Genomic DNA, 27,359 nt, shown 5'->3' with positions numbered 1-27,359 from the left:
TTGTCAAGCTAGAGGCAGATCGTGGTGTCTGCCGTCACAGAAAGTGCTGCTAATCTCATATTTAAAACCCAAAGCACAAGAGTGGGGAGAGCACCTTGTCTTCATCCTGTCCTGATTAAATGGGAAAGACTCCCTGTTTCTACTTCACAGTAAAGTCTTGACTCCATCAACTTAGAGGAGATACAGGACTTCACACTAACACTTTATATCAAATTTATCAGCCACTAAGGCTGACTTGGACCCTGACGTGTCCAATCTTGTCTCTTACAGGCAAGAGCCCATGCTATTTCTTAGGCCAGCTCTTTGATGTAGCACTTGGCCGAAAAACAGTCCTCCTCCCTCCAGAGCTCTTCAACACTCCCTTTTCCCCTGCAGCACTGCCATGCACTCCATATGTCAACTTCTTTCATCCTGGAAGGATCCCAAAAGTATTACTGCAACATCACTGCCTGAAAGGGGTTACTAGCAAGGAATAATGTAAAAACGAGAAAGGGCTCTTTTTTCTGCTTCATCCATCCCCTTGGGGTGGAAAACCAAGAAACAAGTTCCTGATTCAGCTCAAAATCAGAAGGCTCCAGGGAAGCATAAACTCCCCCATCCCATGCCTGCTGTGCAACACAGCCGGACTTCAGCCAGCGCAAGCCACTTCCACCCGTGTTTCTCATCACTGCATGAAAGGATGACTAACTGGGCTTGCAGACTCACAGCTCGCCCCCCAGCAACCAACCTACTGAGCCTACCAGTGATACCTATGGTGGCATGAATGTCCCACAGCACCCATGCAATGTGCTAAAGAGCCCAGGGAATGTTAAGTATCTCAAACCATTTTGAGATTGACTTCGGCTCTTGAGAATAAAAGCCTTCCCCATCCCCTCACACCCCAAAACCAGAGTGCAAAGCAAATCAGCAATGCTCTTTTACAGCTGGGCAAGAGATCAGTGATTACTCAGGACAGCCTGACCTTATGAATTGCTCTCCACACCATGAAGCATTGCTACAAGTTGGGGATAAAAGTAAAACATGACACTTTAGTGAGCTGTACAGAAGCGAGCCTTCATGAGAGCTGGGATGGGAGGGCCCTCTTGAAATGGCTCCTTAGGCCCATGCCTAGAGCAAAAAAACCTCTGTCAGCAGCTAAAATTCACAGAGCTCCTACAAAGGGAAAAGAACCTGTTACAAGGAATTAATTAACAATGAAAGATTAGTGAAATCTGTTTCTCTTACCTGCCCTTGTACCTCCAGCCTTCTGCTTTTAGGATGCAAATGCAAATCGTTAAGACAAAGGGCAGTCTTGCTTGAACCCAAATCAGTCTAAAGCAACCTCCCTACTGGATTTCTGTGCTCAAGCAGAGCTGAGATGAAAGCACGGGAGGGTGAGAGGGGGGTAGGATGCTGAGGCCAAAGGCTGATGACCAGCTGCAGAAGGTTAAGCAAAGAGCAGAAAAAAGCAATGTTTAGTTTGAAAGAGGTTTTAAAGTTCAATCTGACAAGGGAAAGTTCGACCACCTACCCCACGCAAGTGCCAGATACCTTCAGTTCTTGCCAACAGAAAATTAACTGCTTATACCATGGAAAAAAACAACCCCAAACTTTCAAGAGTTCAAATAAAAATGTGATGATCTAAGGCATCTGTAAATCTCACTTTAGTATCTTGTAACTCAGCAAAATGTTTCCCTCTGCCCAAGACCTGTCACCCCCCATTTCCCAAACGAACAGGCACAAGTGGGGAGAAACTGCCCCACTTCACACTCTGCAGTTTCAAATACGTCCCCCTCTTAACTACACTCACCTTTTCACTTGCACAGCTGGAAAGCTGAGGATTAACAGCATCTGCCCCTGCCTAGCTGCATTGGGAGCAGGACCGAGCAACACAATTTCAGTTCTAGGATGCAGCTGCTCTACAAATGCAACAGCATTGCCTCCTGAACATCAAAACCCAGGAGCTCGCTGGCTCAGTGAGTGCTAAAGCCGCCCTGCTACTGCCCTGCAGTAAAAGCCCAGGTCTTAATGGGAAAATGCAGCTGCAAACTGGTTTGGGGGAAAGTAAAAGCCCTTACTATACCAGTACAGGCTAGAATAAAAATGGGAGAGATTGTGGAAATAAATGCACATGAAAAAAAGGACGACATGCTCTGGACCCATCTTTGCTTTCGTGGGTTCCCCTCCATAGCCTGGGGCCACAAGTGCCACTCTTAAAAACTGCCTCTATCCAACATAACATCATTCTTGCTCACTCGTCAGTTCTATAATCAGGGATATCTTCATCAAAAGCAAGCACAAAAACTACACAATCTACTCTGAACACAGCCCAGTAACACACACACAAACACCTGCTCCTCAGAATTGCTTTCTGCCTGACCACAGATCAGGCCAGACTTGCAATGCAAGTCAGTGAGTAACCCGCAGGTTAAGTATTTGTAATCTGCTGCAGGAGGTAAAATGCCCTCGATGAGAATGGAAGGACACATGCACTGCACCTTGTTGCTCCAAGTGGCTGCTGGTTTAATTTTCCAAGGTAACTCACATACTTGCAGGTCCCAGGGTCTTCAGGGTGAATTAGGGAGGTTCCACTCCCAGCAGAGATCAGCAAGCAAACATCCAAGCATGGGTTTCTATTCACCCAATGCTTAGAGGTAGTTTAAAGCAGTAAAAACAAGAGCAAACACCTATTGTGTTTTGCACACCCCGTATAGCTTAAGCTAGGGTGAATGAACTCTTACCAGTGTGACAAAGTATGCTGGTATTGCAACTGCATGCTCACTTCAACTCTAAGAGAGGCCAAACGCCTAAAACTGAGCATGGAAATGCTTTCTTCAATGATGGTGGCCCTACTAACAGCAAGGTGAATTCCAGAATTGGCACTGTAGGGCTGAAGGGATCTGCAAGCTGCCCAAGCCATACCTGGTAGGATAGCTGAGTAAATATATTTTTTGAGTGCAGCACATAAGTGGCAATTTATCACTGGTTCAGCTCAAAAGCAACAACCCAGCACTGACACCTGAGCAGAGCTACACCTAAGGAAGCATCCAAAATTACAAGCGTGTTAATACAAACCAATAGCTGCCTTGTTTACTCTAGCAGAGGGACTGTTTTTCTCCTAAAGCTGCTGTTCACAGACCCAAAGCAGGGATCAGCTGCTCAAAACCATTAAGCACCAAAGCTCTAAGCCTGGCAGCCTGGGGCAAGAGAGATCAAGCACCATGCCTCAGTTTTGGTCTCTCCCACACTCATAGTCCAGGAGACAGGGAGTCAGAGTTCCCAATTATGGGGAAGGAGATTACAAAAACAACTCAAGATGTCTCAGCCAGGACAGGGGACCCCTTCGTTTCAGGGTGCTGCTGTCTTTTGCAAGTGCCCATGGAGCTGTGTGGTACAGAACACCGCTGCTTGCAACCTCTGGAGGAAAATCACAAGCTCTGCTCTCCGGTTTTCAGAGAAAAGAGCCCAGAGCAGTTTACAGCAGCAGGGCGACTGTGTTTTCTCAATGTGCTTGCACTGTCCTCTGAATTGTGCCCTTTTTTTGAGAAGCTGGAAAGAAACAGCCCTTAAACATACCTGAGCGGTGAGCAGGAACACAAATTTGCTTAGATTTTGGTTCGTGCTTTGGATGCTCACTGTTGAGTTTTATGGCGACGCACAGGGAGGAAGACTCATACACTCACAGAACGAGATGGGATCAAGAAATCTTGTGTTCTGGGCTAGTGTTTTCCAGCTCCCTTCTAACCTGGTATCCATACCCAAAGGGAAAAAAAAATTTCCAGCAGCTGCCATCCACTTGAACTCAGCCTCCCCTCTTTTCCATATACAAAACCCTCCAAGTTTTCCCAAAGCTCTCCTGATGCAGAGCAGCCACGGCTCCCTTCCACAGGGATTTGACTCTCCATAGCACTTCAGATCTTTAACAGCCGACCACTGTAGAAATGCAGATTTTTTTTTTTCCCCTTTTCTTCCTATGCGAGTGAGTACCTGAGCATCCTGGACACTCAGACTAGTGGGAAAAAGGGAAAGGAAACCATCACCAACTGATATATCCAGTTTTCTGCTCGATTGCCCACTAAATACAGTTCCCTTTGTAGGAACTGCATGCTTCCATCATGCAGCAAAAAAATACACCTGTGTGGAAGTGTGAGGGGAGCCTAACAGCAGTGATGGGCTTCAGTCCAGCAGAGCACACACCTCAGACTGGATCCACAGTGCCTGGGTTCAAAAGTAAGGGCAGAAGTAATAAACATACACATAAACTCCCAGGGCAGAAGGCTGTGCTTGCCCTGCAATAGAAAAAGGAACAGTTTATCAGCAAAGCTGCGGCTTGTTCCGCATCAGACTATGTTCAGCCAGTCTCAGATTTATAGCCAGCTACTGACTTGCTAAAACCCCCAAAAAGCAGCGAAAGGAGATTAAAAACCACAAACCAGACTGTGGGACAAACCTTATTCTCACTTTAAGGCAAGTTCCGAAACAGGCTCAGTATTAGAGGCACGCTGCTTGCTCCTTGCTCTGAAGGGTTTGGTTTGGTTTTTAAATATGTAGACTCTCTTCGAGCAAGCAGCAAAACTAATTATTTTGAGTATCCTTTCTTGTTTGCCTCTGGTGAACACAAGAAGAAGCCACTTTGTTTACATGTAGAGTCAGAAGAGAAACAGCCCCTGTGGCGGTGCATTTCTCCCCCCCTCTCCAGGCTGATTTATGAACTTGGGAAGTCTCGATAGGCCTTAGCATAAGCATAATGAGTCGGGCAGTTAAGTGACCCTTGGCTGCGCCAGGAACTCTTACACAACTAAGACAGAGAGCTATGCTGCACGTCTCAAGGACTCCTGCTGCCCGGTGGAGGATGGGAGTAGAGATAGCCTGTTCTCTCTCATAACAGCCTTGAGACATTACAGTCCTCCCCTGACAATCTTGGAACATCCCATATCAATGTTTTAAGTTATTCTCAGACAGCCTCAGAGCTTTCCTTATCTGCACGTTAAACAGTACCAGCGCAGGTGGGATTCCAGCAATTTGTTGATGACAAAAGTCAATCATCTCCCAAACCTATACACAGCAGTACTAAGTGAGGCGCTCTCAGCTCTCCTGGACCGCAGTGGGCTGTCACCAGCATCTCCCTCTGAGCAGGACACCTCTCAGACCTCACAAACTTTCCTGTTTGCGAAAATCAGAAGTCTGTCGCTGAAAGCCAACATGACCTGGGCTGATACTCTCTACTCCTTGAGGTTCGACCCCTTGCCTGTTGAGAAAGATGCTGAAGCATTCAACGTGAATCTTTTCACTGATCTTGAGAGGAATTTTTAGCAGGTACACCTCTTTACTCTGTTATATGTGTATCTTTTAGTGTCTTTATGCATGCGTGTGTACTAACCCAAGTAGCCTATAATAAGTATATTATAGCAAGTATATTATAAAGTTATTACTTTCAAATTTATACTTAAATTACTGTTGTGACTTTTATTCAACTGTGAATGATTTTTAGGCTATTATAATCCCTTTAGATATAAACCGTTGACCAAGTCTGGGACTAGGAGTCAACCCAGCCGCACCTAGACTCTAACAGGAGTTTAGAAAGCAAGGGGATATTCTCTGAACCTCATGACTCAACAGGAGGGTCTCCCCTATTTTTCCACATTCCCAATCTTTGCACAAATCACCAGGAATTAATTCTAACTAGATTTTTCTTTCTAATATTTCCTTTTACCCTACTACATTTTTTGTCTCTATATACATTAAGTTTAGTCTGATTCTAACTTAATTCTCCTGAGTGCATTTCATCCAGGTACCAAGTAATACAAGTGAACCTTGCCATCCAGTTCTGTGAAGTCACGCTTTTATATAAATTTCTATTAAATAATTTTTCTATTGCTAATACAATTGGAGGCGATTCTTTAAGCAATCCAAACCCCTCTTCTGTGTCTCATTCGCACCCCATGACAGACCAGACCTCCAAACAGAGGCACATGGCTTCTCTGCTATTTGGCATCTCTTATGCTCCAGCCCAGCAGAGAACAAACACACCTTGACCTGGAGAAAGTCTTACACGGTCAGTCTTCAGAGAGTCTTACACCTCACACAAAATTTAGAAGAATGCACATTCATGCCAGACAGAAAATGAGAGATATTTCAAAAAGTGTTCTCCATTAATTTATCATTTAATATAAATGCTGACAGAAAAGCAGATAAGACCTTGTAAACACTTCCATCTATTTACAAACCAAATAGCGAATCACCACCTTTTCACTCATTTTTTTCGTTGAATCTGCAACTCAAAGGACCCTTAGACACTATGTGGAAACAAGGTAAGGTTGAGTCAGCTCTAAGAGGGAGAAAAGCAAGGTGAAGAGGGAAGAAGAAATAGCATTTCAATATATGGCTTTTTCTATATAACCACCATGCACACACAACAGGTCTCCACTTCCTTGTTCTTTAATACAAAAGTGACACTGTCAGTTCTATAGTTCTAAAAAAAAGAAATACAGGAGACAAATACTGACTTTCAGATCTCTGCATCCTCTTGCCTCCTTCAATCCACTCCACCCCACTTCACCATAATATCTAGAAGGCCTTTCTTTCAAGTTTAAAAAGTATGTTGCAGAAGTAAAGATACAGGGAGTTGGATACACTGAACTCTTTCTTCTACTCCTTTTGTCATCTCAGAGTTTTTCCAAAAGGTAGTAAAAGCATCCAACCTTTCAAGGAAAGAGATTATCAATGCCTTGTGTGCCTCTGAATGTCTCCCCCCATGACCAGGCCTGTATGTACAAGACATCAAAATTCCCCTGAACTTGCAAAGAATTCAGTTTATGGAATTCTTCTCATATGTTCTACGTAATCTCTACTCCTATTCAAAATGTTTTGATAGTTACAAACAATAAATATTCACAATATCAACCCAGACTCAGTCATTCCAGTAAAGGGTCAAGAATTGTTTTTGATGGGGAAGAGCAGCAGGAAAGGAAGAAAACAGCAGAAGAAGAAAAGCAAGAAAAGAGCCAGTTCAAACAAAGAGAGAATTCATGACATTTTGTTTAGCATTGATTTATGAGAACAGCAGAGAGGGAATATCCAGGATCCTAAATAAATTCAAGAAATAGTTCATAACCTGACTCAACAAATCTCACTGCCTCCTTTATTACCTAGACTATCCTTTTTATTTTATTTTTTGTTAAATATACCTCTGCAGGGCACAATCACATACAATCAATACGATTGGAAAATTACATGAGCTCTATCCCAAGCATATATGCACCAATGTTAAAAAGTTATTTAAAAAACCAAACAAACCAAAAAATAAAATAAACTCCACCCAAAAAGGTGATAATGACTGCAGAATGTCTCGGGGAGACTTGTATGGAACTAACAAGATTAAAGAAAACTAGGCTTACAAAAACAGGAAAAAAAAGTCATCCATAGAGAAATCCCACAACTGGAAGTAGATGATTTCAAAGAGGGGGCGGGAGCTGTCATAGAGAAGATCCCACAACTCTTCCTCCCTCCTCCCATGCATGCCTTGCCTCACCTCTGCCTCCCCATAGCAACAAATACAATGGGGAAAGAGCTCGACACTATGCTACTAGTTATAGAAAATAGGGAAAAATAATCAAGCTACAGCACAGTTGCTAAGCTGACTTCAAGGAAAGCTCCTCTTAGCATAGAGGCTGCTTACACAGCAAGCAGAGGCCAAAGGGGTAATGGGAACTCCTTAAAATTAGAAAAAAACTGAAAGTCATTGGATGTGCTAGTTTTGCCCATTAGAGCAGCTTCACTTAAGAGAGGCTGCAGATTAAAGGTACCAATTGTGAACTGTGCAGCAGCTGTGATGTAAACAGCATTTCTTCTCCTCTGTCTCAGGTTGCTTTATGCATTTATAAAACGCTGCTACCAAGTTTCTTTTTAAAAAGCTAGAAATAAAGAGGTCAGTGCACACATCCAGTTGTGGGATCCATCCAATACACAATCTGGTTTGGATGCCAAAGACTTGTGAGTGCTGTCTGCCACAGAACTATTAATAAATCTTTTATAACATTACAAAGACGCAAATAATTTCTTAAACAACAAATACTCCACAAGATTTTCTTTTTTGCTTACAGATGTATTTTCCCCATATACATTTCATATGTATTTCCATCATCTCTAATGCTTTTTACTTTCAGAGACACTCCACCACCTGTTGCTTCCATCTTTTCCAAGACTGTATTTTTCAAACTGAAGTTGATAATTGTGTTTTCCTAAAACTTTTAGATCTAAGAATCAGTTGTTTCCTGGAATATGAAAACATCCAACTTGTATAACCAAAGACACCTGCCTTGCTGGATGAAGCTAGGCACCTAAACTTTCCCAAATGCTGGACACCTGGCAATTTGCACTAAAATCATACACAAACTCACTGGAATTGCAAAGATTGCCCGGGACAGATCAGTTAATTATTTAGGTTACTAAGCTATAGGCATCCAATTTGATTATTATGGTCACATATTTTAAGCTTCAAATGACTGGGATGTTCCTGATGCAGACAAATCCACATTCCCGTGTGCTCTTTTTATTTTGAAATTTCAGAAAAAGCTGCACCCTCTTTGCTTACCATAGTGTTCAAAGAGTTTCCATGGCATGATATTACACTTGCCATTGGGAAATAAAATTATGAAGAAAATCAATATTAAGTTTGTTCTCCTTTCCCTGCTAATCAAGGCTCTACCTGCACTGCAAGAAGTGCCTCGAAGACTGTGACAGCACTAAGCAGTTACATTCTTCTTCCTACACAAGAATAAAGACCACATGTTAAATGTATAAGGACACTGTGCTGGGATACCATTCCCCAAAATTGCTTGCTTATACTGTATGACTTGAACTAACTTACTCTAGCCTCTTTCATCCCCCTGACATTTCAACTGAAAATAATGCCATTGATAACAGCTGAATATGGAAAAGAGAATCCCCAATAAATTTTTTGGCATTTCAGATTATATTTGATCTGAGAACAAATCAATTTGCGCTACATAATCTCTATGCTGGTATACCACAAGTAATAACTGTTAGCACCAAGGCTATACCTAAAGCGTGGCTCAGAAGAGCTGTTTTGCTTTCCTCAAATTCAGAGTTTACATTTACTCAAGCAAGGTGGATATTTTTCCAGTTCATGTCTGAATTACCATTTAGAGAACTCAAACTTTTATTTGCCTTTTTCCATCCAGGGGAATTGATATACTGTGATATAAAAAAATTAAGTTGCTCACACACTGACTTTTTTTGGTTGTTTTTAAATCAGTGCTACCAACATCAGGAGACCGAGATAGGAAGTGTGTGTTTTGGAAAGTGAACGATGACAAAATTTGAATATGAGGGTAACATCACACCCCAGTCTTGCTCTATGTTCATTCTATCTATTCTAGGACTACAAAAACTTCTTCATACACACACAGACAAACAGGAAACTTGCACACTGCTTATATGGTTCTCCCCCCCTCAATTTTAGAACAAAGATGAGATGGCACTCCTGCTCTTGAGCCTCCTGATTATTACCACTGAATTTCTTGGACCATAAAAGTGGGTCTGAAGTAGCTAGTTAACCGAAGATACTTTATATTGGGGTTCTTCAGATAACTATCCTGTAAGTCTGCTTCATTATAGTCCAGATTTATAAATGGAAATGGCAATGGAAATGAGGGTTTATGCTACTGACTTAAAGATTTCTCTCTGAACCTAAAGACCTTGATAACAGTCTCGCAAGAGTTTAAGTTAGATCAAGGAAGGGAAATGCAAGCGGCTTTCTTGTATTATCAACAAAAACCCTCACTCCTAGTCCCATCTAATAAAGAATTTGCGCCACCTTACTCAATCCATGCTGTCAAGAGACAATATCATCATACAAGTTCGCTTCTTCCACATCTAATTTAATGTAATGCTACAGTTTGACAAGTCTTTTCAGTTCCAACGGGCTTAAAAGTCAGTCACATTTGCAACACAGATTTATGTTTTACTGAAGTGAAGAAATTTTAAATCAGTATTCAATTTAGATTTAAACACATAAAGACAAGGCTTCTTTGATTCTTTAAAATTTCTATGTTCCTTCTCCCTCTCTAGAGGAGCCATTCTGTCAGCTGAGAGAGCGCATGAGAGACTGAAAACATGTCAGAATACTCCAGATACATCTCAGTACATCGCAAATTGTATGACTAAATGGAATGATTTTCCACAATTCAATGCATGGATAAGGCTTGACAATCATTAACATCTGTAAATTGTTATTAGGATAATACAGTCAACTCACAAAACCCTACAAAGATTTGACAATCAAAATGGCTACACCAGGAAAAAAAAAAAATAGTGTAAAGCACAAGTCTTTGGCTCTCCTTCAAAGAAAAACAGCAGTTTACCATGTTTATACAGATCCCCCGTTTGCCTACCAGTAGGGGCAATATCACATTTGTGCATCACTGAGTAATAACACCATTAGAAAAGGCAACTTCACAGAAGTTATTGGCTAAGCGAATTCATTTGAATGCTCTGTTTTGAGGCAGCAAGCTGTCACTGTTACACAATCAGGGAGGGTGAATGGGCAAGCCACAGAAGGAAAGGAAGGAAGGTATGGACAAAAGGGAGAGAATAAGGCTCAGAAGAAACTAGGCAGAGAAGAACTTGAGAAGAAAGGGGATAACAGTGCTGCAAATCTGAAAGGTGCTCTGATTTAAATAAAGAAAGTCCTACTCTAAAATGGGAGAGGATACAATCATATACAAGAGGGCCAGAAGAAAAAGTGTAAGTTTCTGCAATTAAGAAAAGATAACTAGGTCACAGGAAAGGAAGAAGAGATGTTGACAGAAGGAGGAAAATAACACTACAGAATAAACAAATATAATTTCTACACTGAATGAATCACTGTTTGACATACAACAACTTAACCTAACACTTGAAGCTTCCTATTCTGGGGGGTTTCTCCATGCTGGGGCTGAAACCCAGGTATCAGTGAATGTTCAAAGTTGTCTACTGCAGTAGAAAATCTACCTACCAAATGATGCAGTAGTGCTCTAACACCATTGTAAGTAATACTGTTTCTTCTTGCCCAAGTAGAAGGAACTAAACTTCTTTCTAGCTGAGACCAATTTCACTGAGATAGACAGCATTCCTGTGCAACTGGGACAATGATGGGCTATAGAAATGAACGTGGCAGTATACAGTTACTCCAGAAATTTTCATTCCCTAGTTATTTGCTGTAACCATCAACGCTTTCGTTACATGTAGAGCTATCTGTCCTCCCAGTTCTACTAGCGTACTTTTCCACGAAAAGGGAAAATTTTAAGTGCAGCTTCCAGAAAGACTTAAAAGCATGCACTGCATTTTGCTGTTTGACTTGTTTATCAACTAAACTTCTGCAAAAAAGCAGAAAAAGGACAAGAGGAGGAGGGGGAAAAACAAAGCCAAAAATCGATACTGTTGGTAGATATTAAACAAACTATTTAACAAGCCAAACTATAATACTGGGCAAACAGGGCATTCACCTGGACAGACTGATCAAAACAAGGACACTATGCACAAAGTACAGCACGGAGAGCTGGATAAAGGAATAAAAAAAAAAACCCAAACAAAAAACCAGTAAGATCTTCCTCCTAATCCACAGGTTTGAGAAGCACTCACCATATGAAGGCCAGCAATCTGAATAGCTCTTACTGCAGAATTCCTTCCGGGAGCAAAAATGGAAAAAAAATTAATCCCTAACCTGGCAAGGAAACTAGCTGGCACAAGTAATAAAAGGCAAAAAGTTTTCTGCCCCTCCAGATTTTCTTCTTAGTGTTGAAACTGAATCTGTAGATTCAAATATAACATAACCATCTTTGAAAATTCATTTTACATCAAGAATTACTGCAGTCAAAAAAAGGTACATTCTGGGCTTGTCCTCCTAGATTAGAATATTGCACTAATTATCTCAACTAAAATGAGCTCCCTGTGTTAATAAAGACACAGCAGGAAGAAGTAAACTAATTAAAAACAAGAAGGCTGACCTGACAGTGGTGCTCTGTACTAAAGGATGGGAGAAGAGGGCACGGTGCTAGTGTCAGTTGACTTGTGAGCAGGCTGCCAGGGGACCAGGTTAATCATTGTCATGCCCAGAGCAGAGAACAGAAGAACAGACCTGACAGGCTCAAAACTGCATCAGCCTAGTTCTGCTTGACTCAAAGGGGAGCGGCTGTAATGCTAGGCCTCGAGTAAGAGATACAGATGGATGAGGGCAAGGCGTAGATGAAGCTATTCTAGTGCAAAGATGATTCTTTGCCAAAAATTAAGAGGGGTTAGGAAAAAAAGCAAGCTTCAAAACTACTCTTCGCAATTAAGAGGCCAAAGTTCAACTAAGAGTGAAATAAACCTGTGTGAAGACATATGAAGAGTGTGGGCGTGTGCGCTGAAAAATGCCTTTATTTTCATTCAGTGCTTCTACCTCCCAGACATTTGATCACAACAGCTGCGCTCATGCGAAAAAATTCTTAAAACATACCCAATATATATACAGATATAACTATGTATATATGTATATATATATTTATATATAAATTTTTATTTAAATAAAAAAGAAAGCTCGAATCCCAAGCCAATATGTGTATCAAATCCTTGACCAGCCAGGTCTGTAGGGCATAATCAAATTCAATGTGAAATATTATATAAACGCGGTGCCTTGACTGGGCAAATTAAATAATTGCTACTCAAAAGAGTCTTCTGTTTGGACTCTCCTACTGGTAGGCAATAGTGGGACTGTATCCCCTCCCACCCCCCATTTTGTTTTATTTAACAGTATGATGAATGCAAAGCTTAGCCCAAGGTTGCTATGACCTCAGCAGGAGTTAAGGTTAAGGAAAAAAAACTAAAAACCAAGAAAATTTATTAACTCTTGCTTTACCCAACCAAAGCAATGCAGTAATTTATTACATAACCAGTGCTTTCCGATTTAGTAGTCTAACCCAGAAAGAAAAAAACAAGAACAGGCCAAGAAGGTACAGAGGGAGCAGCACTTTAAAACATTCTCCACAGTTCTTTGTATACAGGGTCTCACCCCAGTGCATGTCAAAAGAGTCAAAAAACATGCAGCAAGAACAAAATCTCTTTCATTTCTTTAACTCTTAAAGAAAACATCTAGAAAGGCTTACGGTTTCTCCAACTTACACTTACAAAGCATCTACTTGGAGAAGTAGTACACTGGATCTATCAAGCACAATTTGCTTTTCAGTACTTCTCACTACTTCCAACAGGGTCTGTGCTGCACCTTAAGTGGTCATTTAGATGCAACTTTTCCCCTATGAAAGGAGAATCTTGGAAGGATTCACTGCAGCAGTGGCAGACAAGCTGCAGATTGATTCTCAGGTGTCAAATTCTAATGCACACAGACCTTAAACAATGCCAACTTTAAAAAAAGAAATAAAAATTTCCCTCTGTTTTAAAGATGCCATCATTGATATGCACAAATCAAAGATCTTGGTCTTCTTCGGTAAAAGGCCCTCACAACAGCATTACAATTAAATAACTGATGTATCACTGAACAAAAGAAAAGAAAAAATCAGGTTATGGAGGAAATTATGTTTTTAATAATAATAATAATAATGATAAAAAAGCAATGAAGAAAAAACAAAGGCAAGAGTTGCTGAGAAGGAAGCATACATGAAAGACCTGTTCCAAAAGGCAGAGAGGTCACTAAGTCCCTCTGTATCAACTTAATTGTATGGACTTTGGGTAAGCTTGTTTTAAAGGAATAGTGAGAAGGGGAAAAAACAAACCCAAAAAACCAAACCCAAACAGCAAACACTGGATGAACTAACATGGTTCACCACCTCACCAGCACTTAACATCCTTCCAGCAACTGTATAGCCTTATGTTCTCTCTACTTCCTATTTCTAGAGATTCTGCCTTGGTCATGGCTGCACAACCTTCATCAGTTAGTTAAGCCTCTCTACCACAAGCCCCAGCTAACCAGCTTCAGAAATACCCATGCTGTAGTAGATTAGTCTGCATTCTGCTGAACTCTTTAGTCCCAACAGAAAATAAAAGGCCAGCAACCTTCAAATAAAATAACGCATGTTGGACACTTATTTTGTTATCCTCTTTAATTACATGTGCTGCGCTGGGACATACAGTAAGGACTGCACCTGTTGCATTGCAAAGATTCTGTCACTTGTAGTTTAAACTTAAATAATGTAAGCAAGAAGTCTCACACAAGCTACGGTTCAGTTCCTAGCCACAACGGGAGGAACTGTTTTAAGAATGAAGTTTGCTGCACATCTTTTGACACTGCAATTCACAGCTACTCTCCAACCCTCATTCCTTGTTTACCCTTAAACCATACAAGGAAGTGGCCAGGTTGTTTTAGTTGTTGAGAAGTTAAGGTGATAAGGAATTATGCACTGGGTATGTAATAATACCAAAATAAAAGAAAAAAACCTACTTCATTAAGATCATACAATTAATCAAACAGAGTATATATATAATATCTTTTTTTTTTAAGCCCTGGGATCCAAGGCGTCCAAAGTTATTAAAATAAAGTTCATTCACAGAACAAAAACAAATTTAATTTGAATTGCTTGCAGATACTGCTAATTTTCATTTTTTTAATTAAAAAATGCGTTAATGTGAACTATGTGCAGGATTTGTTTCTAGTAGTTGTGTCTGTGCACATTGCCTCTGGACCTGCTGCTCTGCTACTGCTGTTGCTCCTGGGTTTCTCCAATCACCCCTGGAAAAAAACATAACGGAAGCTACCAACACCCCAGCAAAAGAAACTCTGGGGTATGCTGGCCTCACTTCATGGAGCAGATGTGGGTGTAACTCCCGGTCTCTGGGAGTCGTGGTTGTCTCCTCCTCCCTCTGGGTCCTCTGACAGGCTGAGAGATGCCACCTTGTTTGACAGGAGGCCAATGTTCTCTTGTGTCAAGGCTGATCCATTTGGAACATCACTGCTGAAAGGAAGTTGAGGAGAAAGGAGGAGGGGGTGAAGATAAGTAATTACTGAGATTTCTCATTTATTTTAAGTAAAAGGACTTAAAGTATTTGTTGCTGCAGCATCCCAATGAACAGTTGTGAACGTATGTAAACATGTGAAGACTTGCCTTGTATAACAAAAAGTTGTCTGGTATGCTGCAGATACTTACCAGAAAAGGAAGAACAAAGATAAGGCTAATTGAAAACAAACAAGACTACATTTTTTAGGGTTCTAGATATGTTTTGAGAAGTATTTCAGTATATGCCACAAAACGTACAGTATCAATCTGTACAATGTACACATTCCAGAATATTTAACTTATCTTATTATATGGAAAAATTAGTTTCTGCTCTGGAGGCCTCAATCTAATGGTGCAGAGCAGAACTCAAGAATTGGTTCTAAGAAGAAAATGCAGACTTCATAAACAATTGAGAGGGATACACTTTCTGAATAAATATCCAGATTCCAAACTGCTCACATCAAGTTATGTAAACTTAATGAAACATCTGAGCTTTTCTGTTCAAAATATTAGTCTGAACACAGGCAGATGCTTGCAGCCATCTGAAAATGCTTGCTGTGTAGAATTTCAGCATTCCCAGCCAACATCTTATTTCAGCTATCAAATGTGAATTGAAATCAATCCCAGCATCTACACAGATAAAGATTACTGCCTACAAATAAAAGTGAACTTTGTTTCAAAGTTACATACCTTCCTAGACAACATCCACATCACAAACCTTAGCAGGATGAAATAACTTTCCTCTCACATTTGGAACATTTATTTTCTTTGAAACTAAAACAGCAGATAAAGATTTCTTTTATGGTTGTTGTTTATCTCCTGCTCTCCCTACTATCATCCAATATTGACTAGATGGACTTCTAGGTCTTAACGAGTATCACAATTCTTCTGTTGCGTTAACTAATACACAGTTTCATTCCACTCACCTACTCCTCAGAGGAAATGGCCCTTAATTCACGCTTGCACTACTAAAACTTCTGGGTTTTGTAAAAACATCTGCATAGTCTTTTCATAGTAGATGCTTCCACATCAGACACAATGTGAGGCAAGGGGTATATTACTCATACACCAGAGAGTGACCCTGATTAAGTCATTCTCCTGTTATACAAAGAAAGGCTGAAGACCCATGTTACCTGAATGTCAGTGCGAGGTCCTCAGCTGGAACCTTGCTTTGTGGTTCTAATTGTCCATTTTCTGTCTGTTTAGTGGTGCCCAGTTTGGTTTTTATATCCAGTGAAGACTGGCTCTCCTTTAAAAAAAAAAGAAAAAAAAAAGAAAAAGAAAAACTCTTTAACATGTTATGAGAAGAATTTGAGACTTCATCCTTTGGGATCAATGATGATGGCCTGTAAATTGCAGTCATACAGTGTAACCCACAAAAGCCATGAGACAAGAAAACAGACTCAGTAAGATATGCTCATCCTCTCAGGGGACAGTATTTCCTGAAAGGAAGGGATGATTCTTGTAACAAGCAAAGACCATAGACTGTAACAGCACACAAACTTGTGAATGCTAGCCTGTACCTGCAGAAGATGTTTTCTATGTTAAAGCAATTTATAGAACTCATGGCACAGTGACCTTGGAGACAATTCATAGTTTTCAACAAATTCAGCACCACATTTTCAAATGGCAATGAAACAACAGCAGAGTATTTTGAAGTGGCTAGAATTAAAATTCTTCACGAAGAATCAAAAAACTTCTCAGGAGGTTTTGAAGAATAAAGACGTGAAGAGAGAGATGGATGATTCCAGCTGTGGTCATCCAGCAGAGAGCCTTTTTGCCAGGGTGAAAGGGCTGCAGCCAGCTACTGTGGCTCTCCACTCCACCTCTCTGCCTCCCACACCCACAGCACTCACCATGCTCAGCTCACGGGTTCTCTTCCCAATTTCCCTTTCCACCTGGTGTAGCTCCAAGCTCAGCTGTTCACTTGAGATCATCCCAGGCCACTTGGGAGGTGGGGGTGGGGGCTGTGGTTGGCCTGCCAGGGTAGTCGCCTCCCTCTGCAACAGCAGCCTGTTACTAACAGCCTAAATGCATAAAGCCAAGCACATACACAACTGAGCACACAACACACCAAGCACGGAAAGAGCTCTAGGCAGTAACTCTAGAGTATTGCTTACTTGCAAAACCAAGGCCTTCTCTCTCCACGCTTAACAAGACGCCAATTGAAATCTCTTCCAGTGCAAGTTTAAATGTTTTTTTACACGCAGACAAGTCTTTTCACTTTTAAACAAGTAGTGTTAAATACCTTTTACTGTAATAAATTTACATAGGTTTTCCCCATACACTGCTCCCTTCTCAAAACTAAGATTAAACACATGAACAAAACACTACTCTTTTTTTGTGAGCTATTTGTTGAATAAAAGGTAACAGCAGATAAGCAAATCTGCTGCTTTATTTTACAGTAGTAGAATTTGCCAAATTCTACAGTAGAGTCAATATTATTACTGAACCACATAAAATATCTTGAGAGATGTGGATGTCAATCCATAGCTCTCTACTGACCCAAATTAAGAAGCATGCAAGTCACTGCAGTCATTCACAAGCTGCAAGTTACTAGCAGCCAAGTAAAAGCAGCAACCATGTCAGGCACTCCAAAAAAATCTGTTAATACTTGGGAATCAGTTCCTTAAATGTGTGCTCTGCATGTAAACACACTACTACTACACACAACTGAACATCTGGCTGGTCTTCAAATAGAAATGCTCATTCATTCGAGGAAAAAAGCAAAATAATCTAGTTCTTAATGCTCTGACTGAATTAAGCGATTGTTACAACCTTGTAACAGGTAAATCAATCAAGCTTCCTGGATTTCAAGTACCTACTTGCAGCTTTGAACACAAGAGATAAACTGAAAGCTGTTATTACTCAAAATAACCTGTTAGTTCTGACAAATTCAAATTACGGTAAAATCAAAGCTCAAACCTCAACTATGTAGGATTTAACACTAACACAATCACAATAACAACGAGCAGGAGAGGTAGGCCACTTACGGGTTTTGCAACTTTCCAATACTCTTGTATTATGGCAAAGGCAGACATGCAAGATTTAAAACATTTTCTCCTCTTGTTCCCAAACAAGAGCACAAGAACACAAGTTATGTTTCAAGTAACTAAGAAATGCATAATACTTGTAACCGTTGCTGTGACTTAAAAATTGTGAGCTCTTACAACGAATCTGCAATAACCCTCCTCGGTAACACAGGTTCTTAGGCAACCATAGCTCCAGCAGAAGCTGCTATCCACTACTTACAGCAATTCCTTCTGGGAAAACATTAATATGAATAGTTGCTGAGCTACCTAGAATAGTTTTCTGTACCGATTTTTCCTAGGAGGAAAAAAGTAACTAAAGCTTTGCTAAAACAATTCTTCCATTATGCCTTGACATTTCTCCTTCTGTGTCTCACAAAATACAAAGGTTTCAATTCATTAATTCTTTTACAAATGCAGACTCCCATCTTTCCTCATGTTGCAAGTGACTACATTTCTTCTAAGCGAGGAGACATAAAATATTAAGCTTTCATTTTTCAAGCTAAGTATCTTTAATATTTATTTTCTTGACTCTTGTGGTTTGTGCTATTTAGGAAGAAAACAAGTACAACACAAAGCCAAACATGAAACAGATGAAGGTCATAGCTTTCTGTACATAAAATCAGATGTTTTCAATGGCAGTAAAGCCAAGAGGAACAGGTATCTACACAAGTTTGCCTCCCGAGTAGACAGAAGAACAGTGAGGGGGAGTGAGAGAGAGAATGAAAGCAAATATGAATGAGCACAGAGAGCAGATTCAAGTACGGTGTTCATTTGCAGATGAAGTGCAGGGAAGTTTCTGCTGCTAAGCAGAGAGAGGTTTACACTTGTACCATAGTGCTGATGCCTGGCATCACAGAATTAAGTACTGTTACTGAATATCACTACAGTCAGAGAAAGATCAACACATGAAAAGCAGCTTTACTTGCTTCATCTCTCTCCATACCACCCCTCAACACTCTTCCAAATGTTGGTACCAACCTCTAGTCCTCGCATTTGTGTCTGCTGGCTAATCTGATGGTCTACTTGCTGCAGCTCCATGCGCAGTTGCTGCTCTCGTTCAGCTGAGGGCAACGGTTTCCCATGACCAGCCACATCTGACATGGACAGTCTCTCCCTTTGGGATCAGAAAAGCAAAAATAAGGAGACTTCAAAAAAAAAAACAAAAAACTTTACTCAGCTGGCACAGAAAAAAACCAAACAGATAAAGAAAATTTAGAAAAGGCAAATTAAAAATAAAGCAATCCTACCTGTCATTGAAACGTCCCTGAGAAGGTATATTTTGATGAGGAGAATATGGAGAGCCTCCCCAGCCACCGTGAGTTCCATAAGGATTGTAGTCTGCCAGTGAACAGAAAGAAAATCGTGTTGCATTACTACAAAACTATTCTTTAAGTAGTTCAGCCAACACACAGAACTGGACAGACATTAGAGAATAACCAGAAAGGCCAGCCCACTAAGAGTAAGGAAGTCTAACGTTCCTTCTGCTGAAATGAACACAGAAACACTATGCCTGACTAGTCTCATGCGCATAATGCATGACTTTTCCTGTATGTCCAACGAGACTTGTGACAACCTTCCAGGGTCTGAGATTGTGAAGGACTTTCAGACACTCAAGGAGATAGGGACACGAAACCAAACTTAGAGCCGCTATGAGAGCAATTATTTTTATTAAAGTTCCTAAAAGACACAAGAATTGATTGATAACTCTGAGATACCTAGTTAACAGCAGTTTGAAGATCAAGCTTTCAGGGAAGCCAGAGCTCTACCTGTGATAAAGTCTAGAAAGTTACTGCTTCAATTAAAACAAAACCTCATCTGCTTGTTTCCAGCAGTTAACTCCTGAAAAATATCTAGAAGGAAGTTTGGGGGAATATAATTAAGTCTTAAGATTATTCATTGCACCTCAAGAAATAGATCATCTTTTGGAGTTAGACTTACAACCACACTATACATGCAATTAGAAAATAGATGTGTAGAAAGTAAACCATCCCTACTTTATTTCCTTTGCCTAACAGTACACAAAACAATGGCTGCATTAAGCTTGCAGCAGTGACTACCCATAAAGTAGGAGTGCAGTACAGTACTTCATTATGATGGTTTTGCATTACGTATTTGAGAAAGCAGTAAGTTTCTGAATTCTACTACAACAGATTTGAAAGAAGCCTTATCTCAGAGGGACCTGCAGAACAAAGTAACTTTTTCCAAACAGCACCAAACACCAACACATATGCTACGTGTGTGCAAACCTGTCCATGGAACAGGAAGTAGCGGCAGCCTTTTTCTTCAGGTTTCTCAGTGTAGCCCTACCTAGAGTTATTTTTAGTGGCATAACATACATCTCATCTATTTCTAAGACAAGAAACAAGTTTACAGGGTCTGTCTTCAACTTGTACAACACTGTAGCACTAAAGAAAATAGCATCAGCCAGCAAAATCCAAGAGTATACACCATACCTGAAATGATTGATTTGGTGGTAGCTCCCTGAACCGCCATGGCCTGCATGGGACCGGAATTCTGGTACATCGCTTTGGAAGTACGGGAGATAGCCCCAAATCTTGACACAGTTGGTCGGTCTCCAAATGGAATGAGGTCATCATCACCAGTCTCTGCTGCTCTTCGCTGCATGTCTAATCGCTGGTCACGCATGGCTTTACTATCTACATTCTAGACAAGATATGGAAAAGGCAGTCAAAAACATTCAGAAATGAACAAAACCACATTCCTTTTACAACAAGCTGGTACCAGTACTGTAAGTCTCTCTTGTATTCTCTATTCCATTCATACTTCAGCTAGTCTTCCTATTCTTCAGTTTATAACTCCACTGTTACAGCAGATGTCTCTCTAATGGTCTAACTTAAGATAACCATTACTACCACCACCATGAAACAGTTGCATGATTAACTGCAAATAAATCCAAGAGAAGGGAGCAGCAGCAAAAGAACAACAAGACAGAGAAATGGGATTGAAGGGAAAAAAGACTCCAGAATAAAGTCAGAGGAGATCAGTGGGCATCTCTGAGGAATACATACTCCTTCCAAAGTCCAAAAGAAATGTCTCTAAAGCTCAGTGTTAAGAACTGTGTCATCTAACAGCCTGCAGATGACTCAAAATAGGAATTATTCAGTACAGCACTTACTTGGACATGTCTAGCACCATCTTTTCAGGCACATTTTTTATGAAGTAGTAGTAAAGCTTGGAACATCCTGGTTTCTAACTCAGCTTCAGACTCAAACACCTTAATGGGTCAGCAAACGAACAGATAAAATGTTCTCTCAGAGAACTTTGCCAAGCAGTCACAAAGGAATAGACGTGCATGGAAAACAAGCTCGATTTAGCAGGATAAGTCAATTTGACTAAACTTACTCAGAAGAAGTAACAAGAGATTATCATAAAGATTTTTAACAAAGCATTTCCTGACACAAAGTTAGGCCCGTTATGGGATAAGTTACCTGGAGTGAGTAACTTAAAAACACAAGTCAATGGGTTGTTTCCATGAATAAAAATAATTTTTTAAAAAGTTTTCTCAACACAAAAGAAACATAAAACAAACATACCCCCACCCAATTAATCACTGCATGCAGATAAACACAAAACAGTAACAGAAATAAACAGACTCAAAAGAAAAAAAAAAAAGGGAAAGTACTTAGTTAAATGGGAAAGCGATCTGTTGGCTGACAGAAAATGCAACACAGTAAGAATTGCCAAAATCAAGCTAAGACTTTGCTAAAGAAATAAAACTGTAGCACACTGCTGTGTACAGCAGAAAAAACAAAGTAAGTGGGCCTACTACAAAAAGAGGACTGGCTAAAGGCTAAAAACTTCAGTACAGTCCAAAATTAAAATAGAACTGCAAGCTTTCAGTGAAAATAAGTATTGCTAGTGACAGACAAGATAACATAGCTAAAGCAGGAATAAAGGGGTGAAAATGGCAGTCACAACTGAGTTGGAAGCTAAACTCAAGAAATGTAACATTGAAATTGGAAGAAGCATTAGACAGCATCTACTTTGGAATTCTGAAAAAAAAAAAAAAAAAGACATTTTAATCTTGAGTCTGTAGAAGGCTGGTACCCATTTTAATTTATTTCCATGTACTGAGTGTGCAGAAAGAACATAGTAAAGTTGCTATGCCATCTGCATAAAATCCAGCATTATACACTCTCAGATGACACTATTTTTAACCTTGAAAAAAGGAATCTCTTATGAACAATAAAAAAAGAATTAATTCATTTGCCATCTGCAGTGAAGGTCTTCTGAGACTTTTTTCCTGTGAGGAGACAAAAACTGAAGATGAGCAGAGAATCTATTTGCTCATCTGAAAACTAGCTCTGGGGCAGAACAACGCTTTGTTTAGCAATGAAAAAGGAGGCTGCTTCTCCAAAACCCTATTACTTCTCTTAATTGAGTTCCAGTTTGTTTGCACAGTTTTCTAGCAGCAGGGATGAAAGACAAGAGCTGTTTGTTGGTTCCTGCCACTTGGACACTGCCACTTGGACAGCAATAATCCGATTGTCAGTAATCTCAGCACTTCCCCAGGTCAAACGCAACAGCATTATGACTCGAGGGAAACACACCGTGTAGGACAGAGAGCAAAAGGACATGTAAAAAACCCAAAGCTGCAGATGAAATGCCTTTTCTTGCTCTGCTTTTTTTGCGAGAAAGCCTCCTTTTTGCTCACATTTCACACAGTGCCTTTGAAGTCTTACAGGAAAGCAATTCAGTGGACAGAAACCACGTGCATTTAATTCCAGTAAGGCAGATGGGAAACAGGGAAGCCTGCTTGTGGGCAAAGAGCAGAAGCTGGACAGAAAAATCCTATGATTTAGTTAAGTGGTTGCAACAGGTGAGCACCTGTCCACAGAAGAATAAACTCTGGATAGAAATTTCTTCCCCCTCCCCTTACTGGCCAAAGAAAGGTCACCATGACAGTGACAATCCATAAACAAAAGATGAGAGAACACTTTTACAGATGGGAAGTGAAGGAGGAGAAAAACAGATGCACCTCTGTAGAACAGTCCCTCAGACTAAACAGTCCCTTTTCTTAAAGACTTGAATGTCCTCCTACTTGCATGGGTTACCAGCCTACTTCTTGCTGTAGAGCAACACTTAAATGTTAGGAAGAAACAGAATAGTGGTGGTATTTCAGAATCCTACTTCTTTTCTTCTGTGTTCACGATACCCAATAATGACACCCTAGCAGCCCCTTCTGTTTGCAACACTGACCTAGCAAAAATGCAGCAGCACAAAGTAAGATCACAGCCAGACACCCACGGCTTCAGTGAAGGACTGGATAAGCACAGCATAGAGTTAGAAATTGCCCTCAAAAAGTATCAGCCTAGTATTATGTTATGACTATGCTTCTCTCAAAAGCTTCATGAAAGTTTTGGGTATTCTTGTGGTCACAAATCACAGAGAGTCCTTCAAGTAAAAACTAGTAACATTGTTAACAGCAGTAATGATCACCTTAAAAGGAATTAACAGCACAAAGTTAAGTTACAGCATCTCCTTCTGACAGAATGAAGTACAGGAAGCAACAGATGGACATGTTTAATTAACAAGCTGCCAGTACAGTGTCATTTTTGGATTTCAAGTAAGTGTAAAGATTCATGGCAAAATACCTCACTATCCATGGCTTTAGAGCAGAGTGGTTAGCCTGCATCTATATCCAGAATTTTAAAACAGCTACACAGACGTAGGATTGTTCATAACTTTGAAAACAAAGCACTCCATATGCTTGCAAATGCATTCTTTGACTGCAATGCACTTTTGAGCTTAAATACAAGCACTGCCATCATCCTGGAAAGCAAATTAAATAGTCCCTCCCAACCCACGTAAGTATCAACTTCTCTTCTGTGTTCCCCTAATCCCTACATACCGCCATCTCCACACTCCTTGCTGCCACAACATCTTTGGGTTTTGCATCTTTGGTTCCAATGTAGGAGCCGATGGTGTCACAGGACCAGGGAGAGTACTGGCTGTAGTCATTTCCTTTGTATTTCCCAGCTACCTTCAGGTCTTCATCCAAGTACTGTACAAAAACAAAAACCTGGTTCTGTAAGTGAAGGGAAGCAGCAGCTTCACAGCCACCACTACTTAGTTCAACAGCAGTGAACTTGAAGAAAAACACCATCAGGATTATTTTTTTATCAGATACATCACCATTTGGAATTGGGCCACGGCAACCATGAAATGTGTGAAATTCTGATGACCTGGCTACACTCCCAGTGCTGACTTTCACTTGGCCAGTATGAAAGTGATATTTTGACCTCAGTTAAAAAAAGATAAACCTCCTATCAAGCTGTTACTTAATTCTAAACATAACAGGAGCAAATGAAGCAAAGTCCAGTAACCGTGAAGACTGACCACTTCAATTAATAATGGCTCAAAACTAATTCCCTTGGTTGCACCAAAAGCAGATAGCTTAGTGGTAGAACAGAGAATCAACAGCCAATAGAGAGACTGGAGACTGCACTATAAGGGCTTCCCACCTGGAGCAGAAAATCTACTGCCCCCAACACTTGCCAACACTGTACTGTTCTAATTTTCTTGTTGTCTTTACCTACCAGCACACACAAACTCCAAAGTATTTTCTAAACATACTAGTAAGTCATATTTTTGTCAAACTATGCTTACCTCCTCTGAATGAAATGGATGAGGCAAGGTTGGTGATGGTGCAAAAGGAGGTGGAGAAATCACCTTCCTCTCTTCTAGCTGGGCCATGATCTCTTTCCTTCGTCGGTGAAGTTCATCCAGGCTGGGATGAGGCTGAAATGAAGACAGAAATGTGTTACAAAATACGGCAACCATATACTGCAAGAAAATGAAAATACAGTGAACAGCCAGTATCATTACAATAATAAGTAATGATCACTTTGTTAAAGTCTATCTGTTAACTTTTTTGTTTAATATAGGACATGCATGTTCCTACACTGGCCAGTGTGTTAGTTCAAGACACCCCAAAAGCAAGGAATGTTATTTGCCTAAAACTGATTAGATCCTCAACCAGTTTTTCTAACTTTAAAACTATTAATCTTTTAACTCACACGTAGCTTAACATGACTCTTGTGTTCCAACTTGGCAAAGTTTCCACTGGAACACATTCCAGCATGGCAAGTCCCCATTTCAGTCATACGGGGGAAAAGTGGTAGAACTCTACAGATCATAACCTAGTCACAGTTAGTTTGCATTTATTATTCATTTTGCAATAGAATTAAACATCCCACAAATGTGTCAAACTCAAAATTGATAAATCTATAAGCTATGTTAAAAATGCTTGCTGGACTCAGCAATATGATTCACAGCAATATGATTGAATCTGAATGACAGCTACGTAAGTCCAACTGTTCTACAGGACTCAATTCCAGCTGGTGATTTACCAAAACAAGTTTGTATACTTCTACTAGGAAGACCCTCCAGTTTGCAATCTTGAAGTAGAGAAAATTTGGAAGAGCAAAATTTTTAGTTCCTTTATCAAGGGATGTATGTTTGCTTATTTATTTATGTAGGCACAGAAATGGTCAGCCACAGATAGGCAGGACAAGAATGCACAGACAACCATTTGCACACACTGTATTAAATCTACGCTAGAAAGAGAGCGGCCCTCTCCAGCCTAATCTTTGTTGGAGAAGTCAGGGCCATATGAGACCTTCAAAATTAATTACAATGCTTTTCTACTTCAAGCGCTAAGTAGCAGCCTGTTCTTTTACATATTAACATCATTACAATTGCAGAGTTCACCAGTAACTAAGCTGCCTTCCAGTTTTTTATCAGTTTCATCAAATGAACTTCTTAAAGTTCGAATTTCTAATTCCTCACAAAACCCATCACCTTACTGCAAAAACACTGAACTTCAAGTAGTTTATATTTTCTCTCTCAAACAACTACAAAAACGCAATATAAAAGCGATACCCTGTGGCATGAAGGTCTGATCTGACTGAGGTGGGGAGCCACTGGGCAATAACCTTCTGTTTGCTGGTATCTGTCTCTGGATTCAGGTACGTAGGAAGGTACAGCAGCTTGTGGAATTTCAATGGGTACAGGGCTTCCTCGGACAATCTCCTCTCGCTGATATGGCTGGACAGGGGTATATACACGACGGCTGTCATAGTGTGGTGGGTATATGGGTTGTCCCATAGGAGGATACTGCTGTGGCTGCGTGTACTGTGGGCTCACCACACGATCCTGAAGGTAGGGTGGGTAATGGTCTAAATAAGGTGGACCAGGTTCAGGAGCTGATGGAGGAGGTCGGACAAACCGAGACATGGACTGAGTGGGATAGTAAACTCCTGAAATAAAGCAAGAGGAAAAAACAAAAACAAGATACAGAAAGTGATTATCACAACTGTCCATAAAAACAAATTGTTTCAAATGTTCCAGTCTACAAGTATCACGAAGAGAATGGTATAAATTAATTCACATTGTTGTTTGCCCCCACTGCCTAACTGGTATTTCTACTCAAAAATTAACCACAGAAAACCTTGAAAAAGCAAGAGTTGATCCAAAGCTCAAGTGACACAGTTTAATTATCTAAATAAGATATCAGCAAGGTGTAAAGGTTACAGAAGCTGGAGAAGAGGTGGTGAGGCTGAGCCAACCACAGGTGCCACAGAAGTCCTGCTAGCATACCAAACAGAAGTAATTCACTAGAATGTCTCTGCAGATTGATATGAATGCTTTTAGCTAGACAAGACCTAAAAAGTAAACTGAAGATTAGCCTGTACATCTTTATCCACAGAACTAAAATGCAATTTGTCCCAACATATCAGAGCCACTGCCTGTGTAAAGGAACTTGGATTAATTAGAATTTAAAGTTACCTAAAGATTTGTTCTACCTCTTGAACAGCAGAAGGAAATTTCAGTACTGTGAATCACCAAGGACTTCTAAGATCACACCTCCTAGTTAGGTGAAGATTTTAGTAATGTATCTGGAATCTCTGGATAATTTAAAAAATATGCATGAATGTGTGCACATCATTAACAACGTGTGCATCAAATTTTGTGGACAACTCAGATCTTCATTGGCACACAATAATCAAATGTAAGCTTTTTTTTTTCTCCTTCAAAATGATCTGCAACTTTCTCAAAAATGGTACCCTTCCCTGCTCCTTTTCCTTCCTAGGGCTTTTTCTTCTTCTTTCCACGTCTTTCGGTCTTTTATTCCTTATTTTTCTTTCATATTAACTCCACTTTATGTCATTTCTCTCCCATCTTATGTTGCATAAGAATCATTCCCTGTCTTTATATATAGCCATACCTTTTCTTTTTAATCCCCTTCAATATTGTCTTTCTCCACTTGGTCTCTTTATACTTAGAACTTTTCCTCTTACTTTCTTCTTTTATGATGTCTTCTTTTTTGCGCCCAGCC

General features: G+C 40.2%; 1 protein-coding gene across 5 annotated transcripts in view; it reads right to left on the bottom strand.

The window, feature by feature from the left end:
* Window positions 1–27,359, bottom strand: part of RC3H1 (ring finger and CCCH-type domains 1) — an 83,652-nt gene that overhangs the window by 7,210 nt on the left and 49,083 nt on the right. The window contains exons 12-20 of one of the 5 annotated variants that reach the window (XM_052801323.1): window positions 25,904–26,280; window positions 24,629–24,760; window positions 23,871–24,023; window positions 20,452–20,662; window positions 19,246–19,336; window positions 18,977–19,112; window positions 16,823–16,993; window positions 16,100–16,215; window positions 6,125–14,924 (exon numbers count right to left, since the gene is read on the bottom strand). In XM_052801323.1, coding sequence (XP_052657283.1) covers window positions 14,771–14,924; window positions 16,100–16,215; window positions 16,823–16,993; window positions 18,977–19,112; window positions 19,246–19,336; window positions 20,452–20,662; window positions 23,871–24,023; window positions 24,629–24,760; window positions 25,904–26,280 — 1,541 coding nt within the window. In that variant the 3' untranslated portion in view covers window positions 6,125–14,770. Of the gene's footprint in view, window positions 1–6,124; window positions 14,925–16,099; window positions 16,216–16,822; window positions 16,994–18,976; window positions 19,113–19,245; window positions 19,337–20,451; window positions 20,663–23,870; window positions 24,042–24,628; window positions 24,761–25,903; window positions 26,281–27,359 lie in introns of those variants that run through there. The other 4 variants (XM_052801322.1, XM_052801324.1, XM_052801325.1 and 1 more) reach the window with 4 other exon arrangements.

Source organism: Harpia harpyja, chromosome 11 (genome assembly GCF_026419915.1).
Source record: "Harpia harpyja isolate bHarHar1 chromosome 11, bHarHar1 primary haplotype, whole genome shotgun sequence".
Lineage (NCBI taxonomy): Eukaryota > Metazoa > Chordata > Aves > Accipitriformes > Accipitridae > Harpia > Harpia harpyja.
This window is presented reverse-complemented; position numbering and strand designations above follow the sequence as displayed.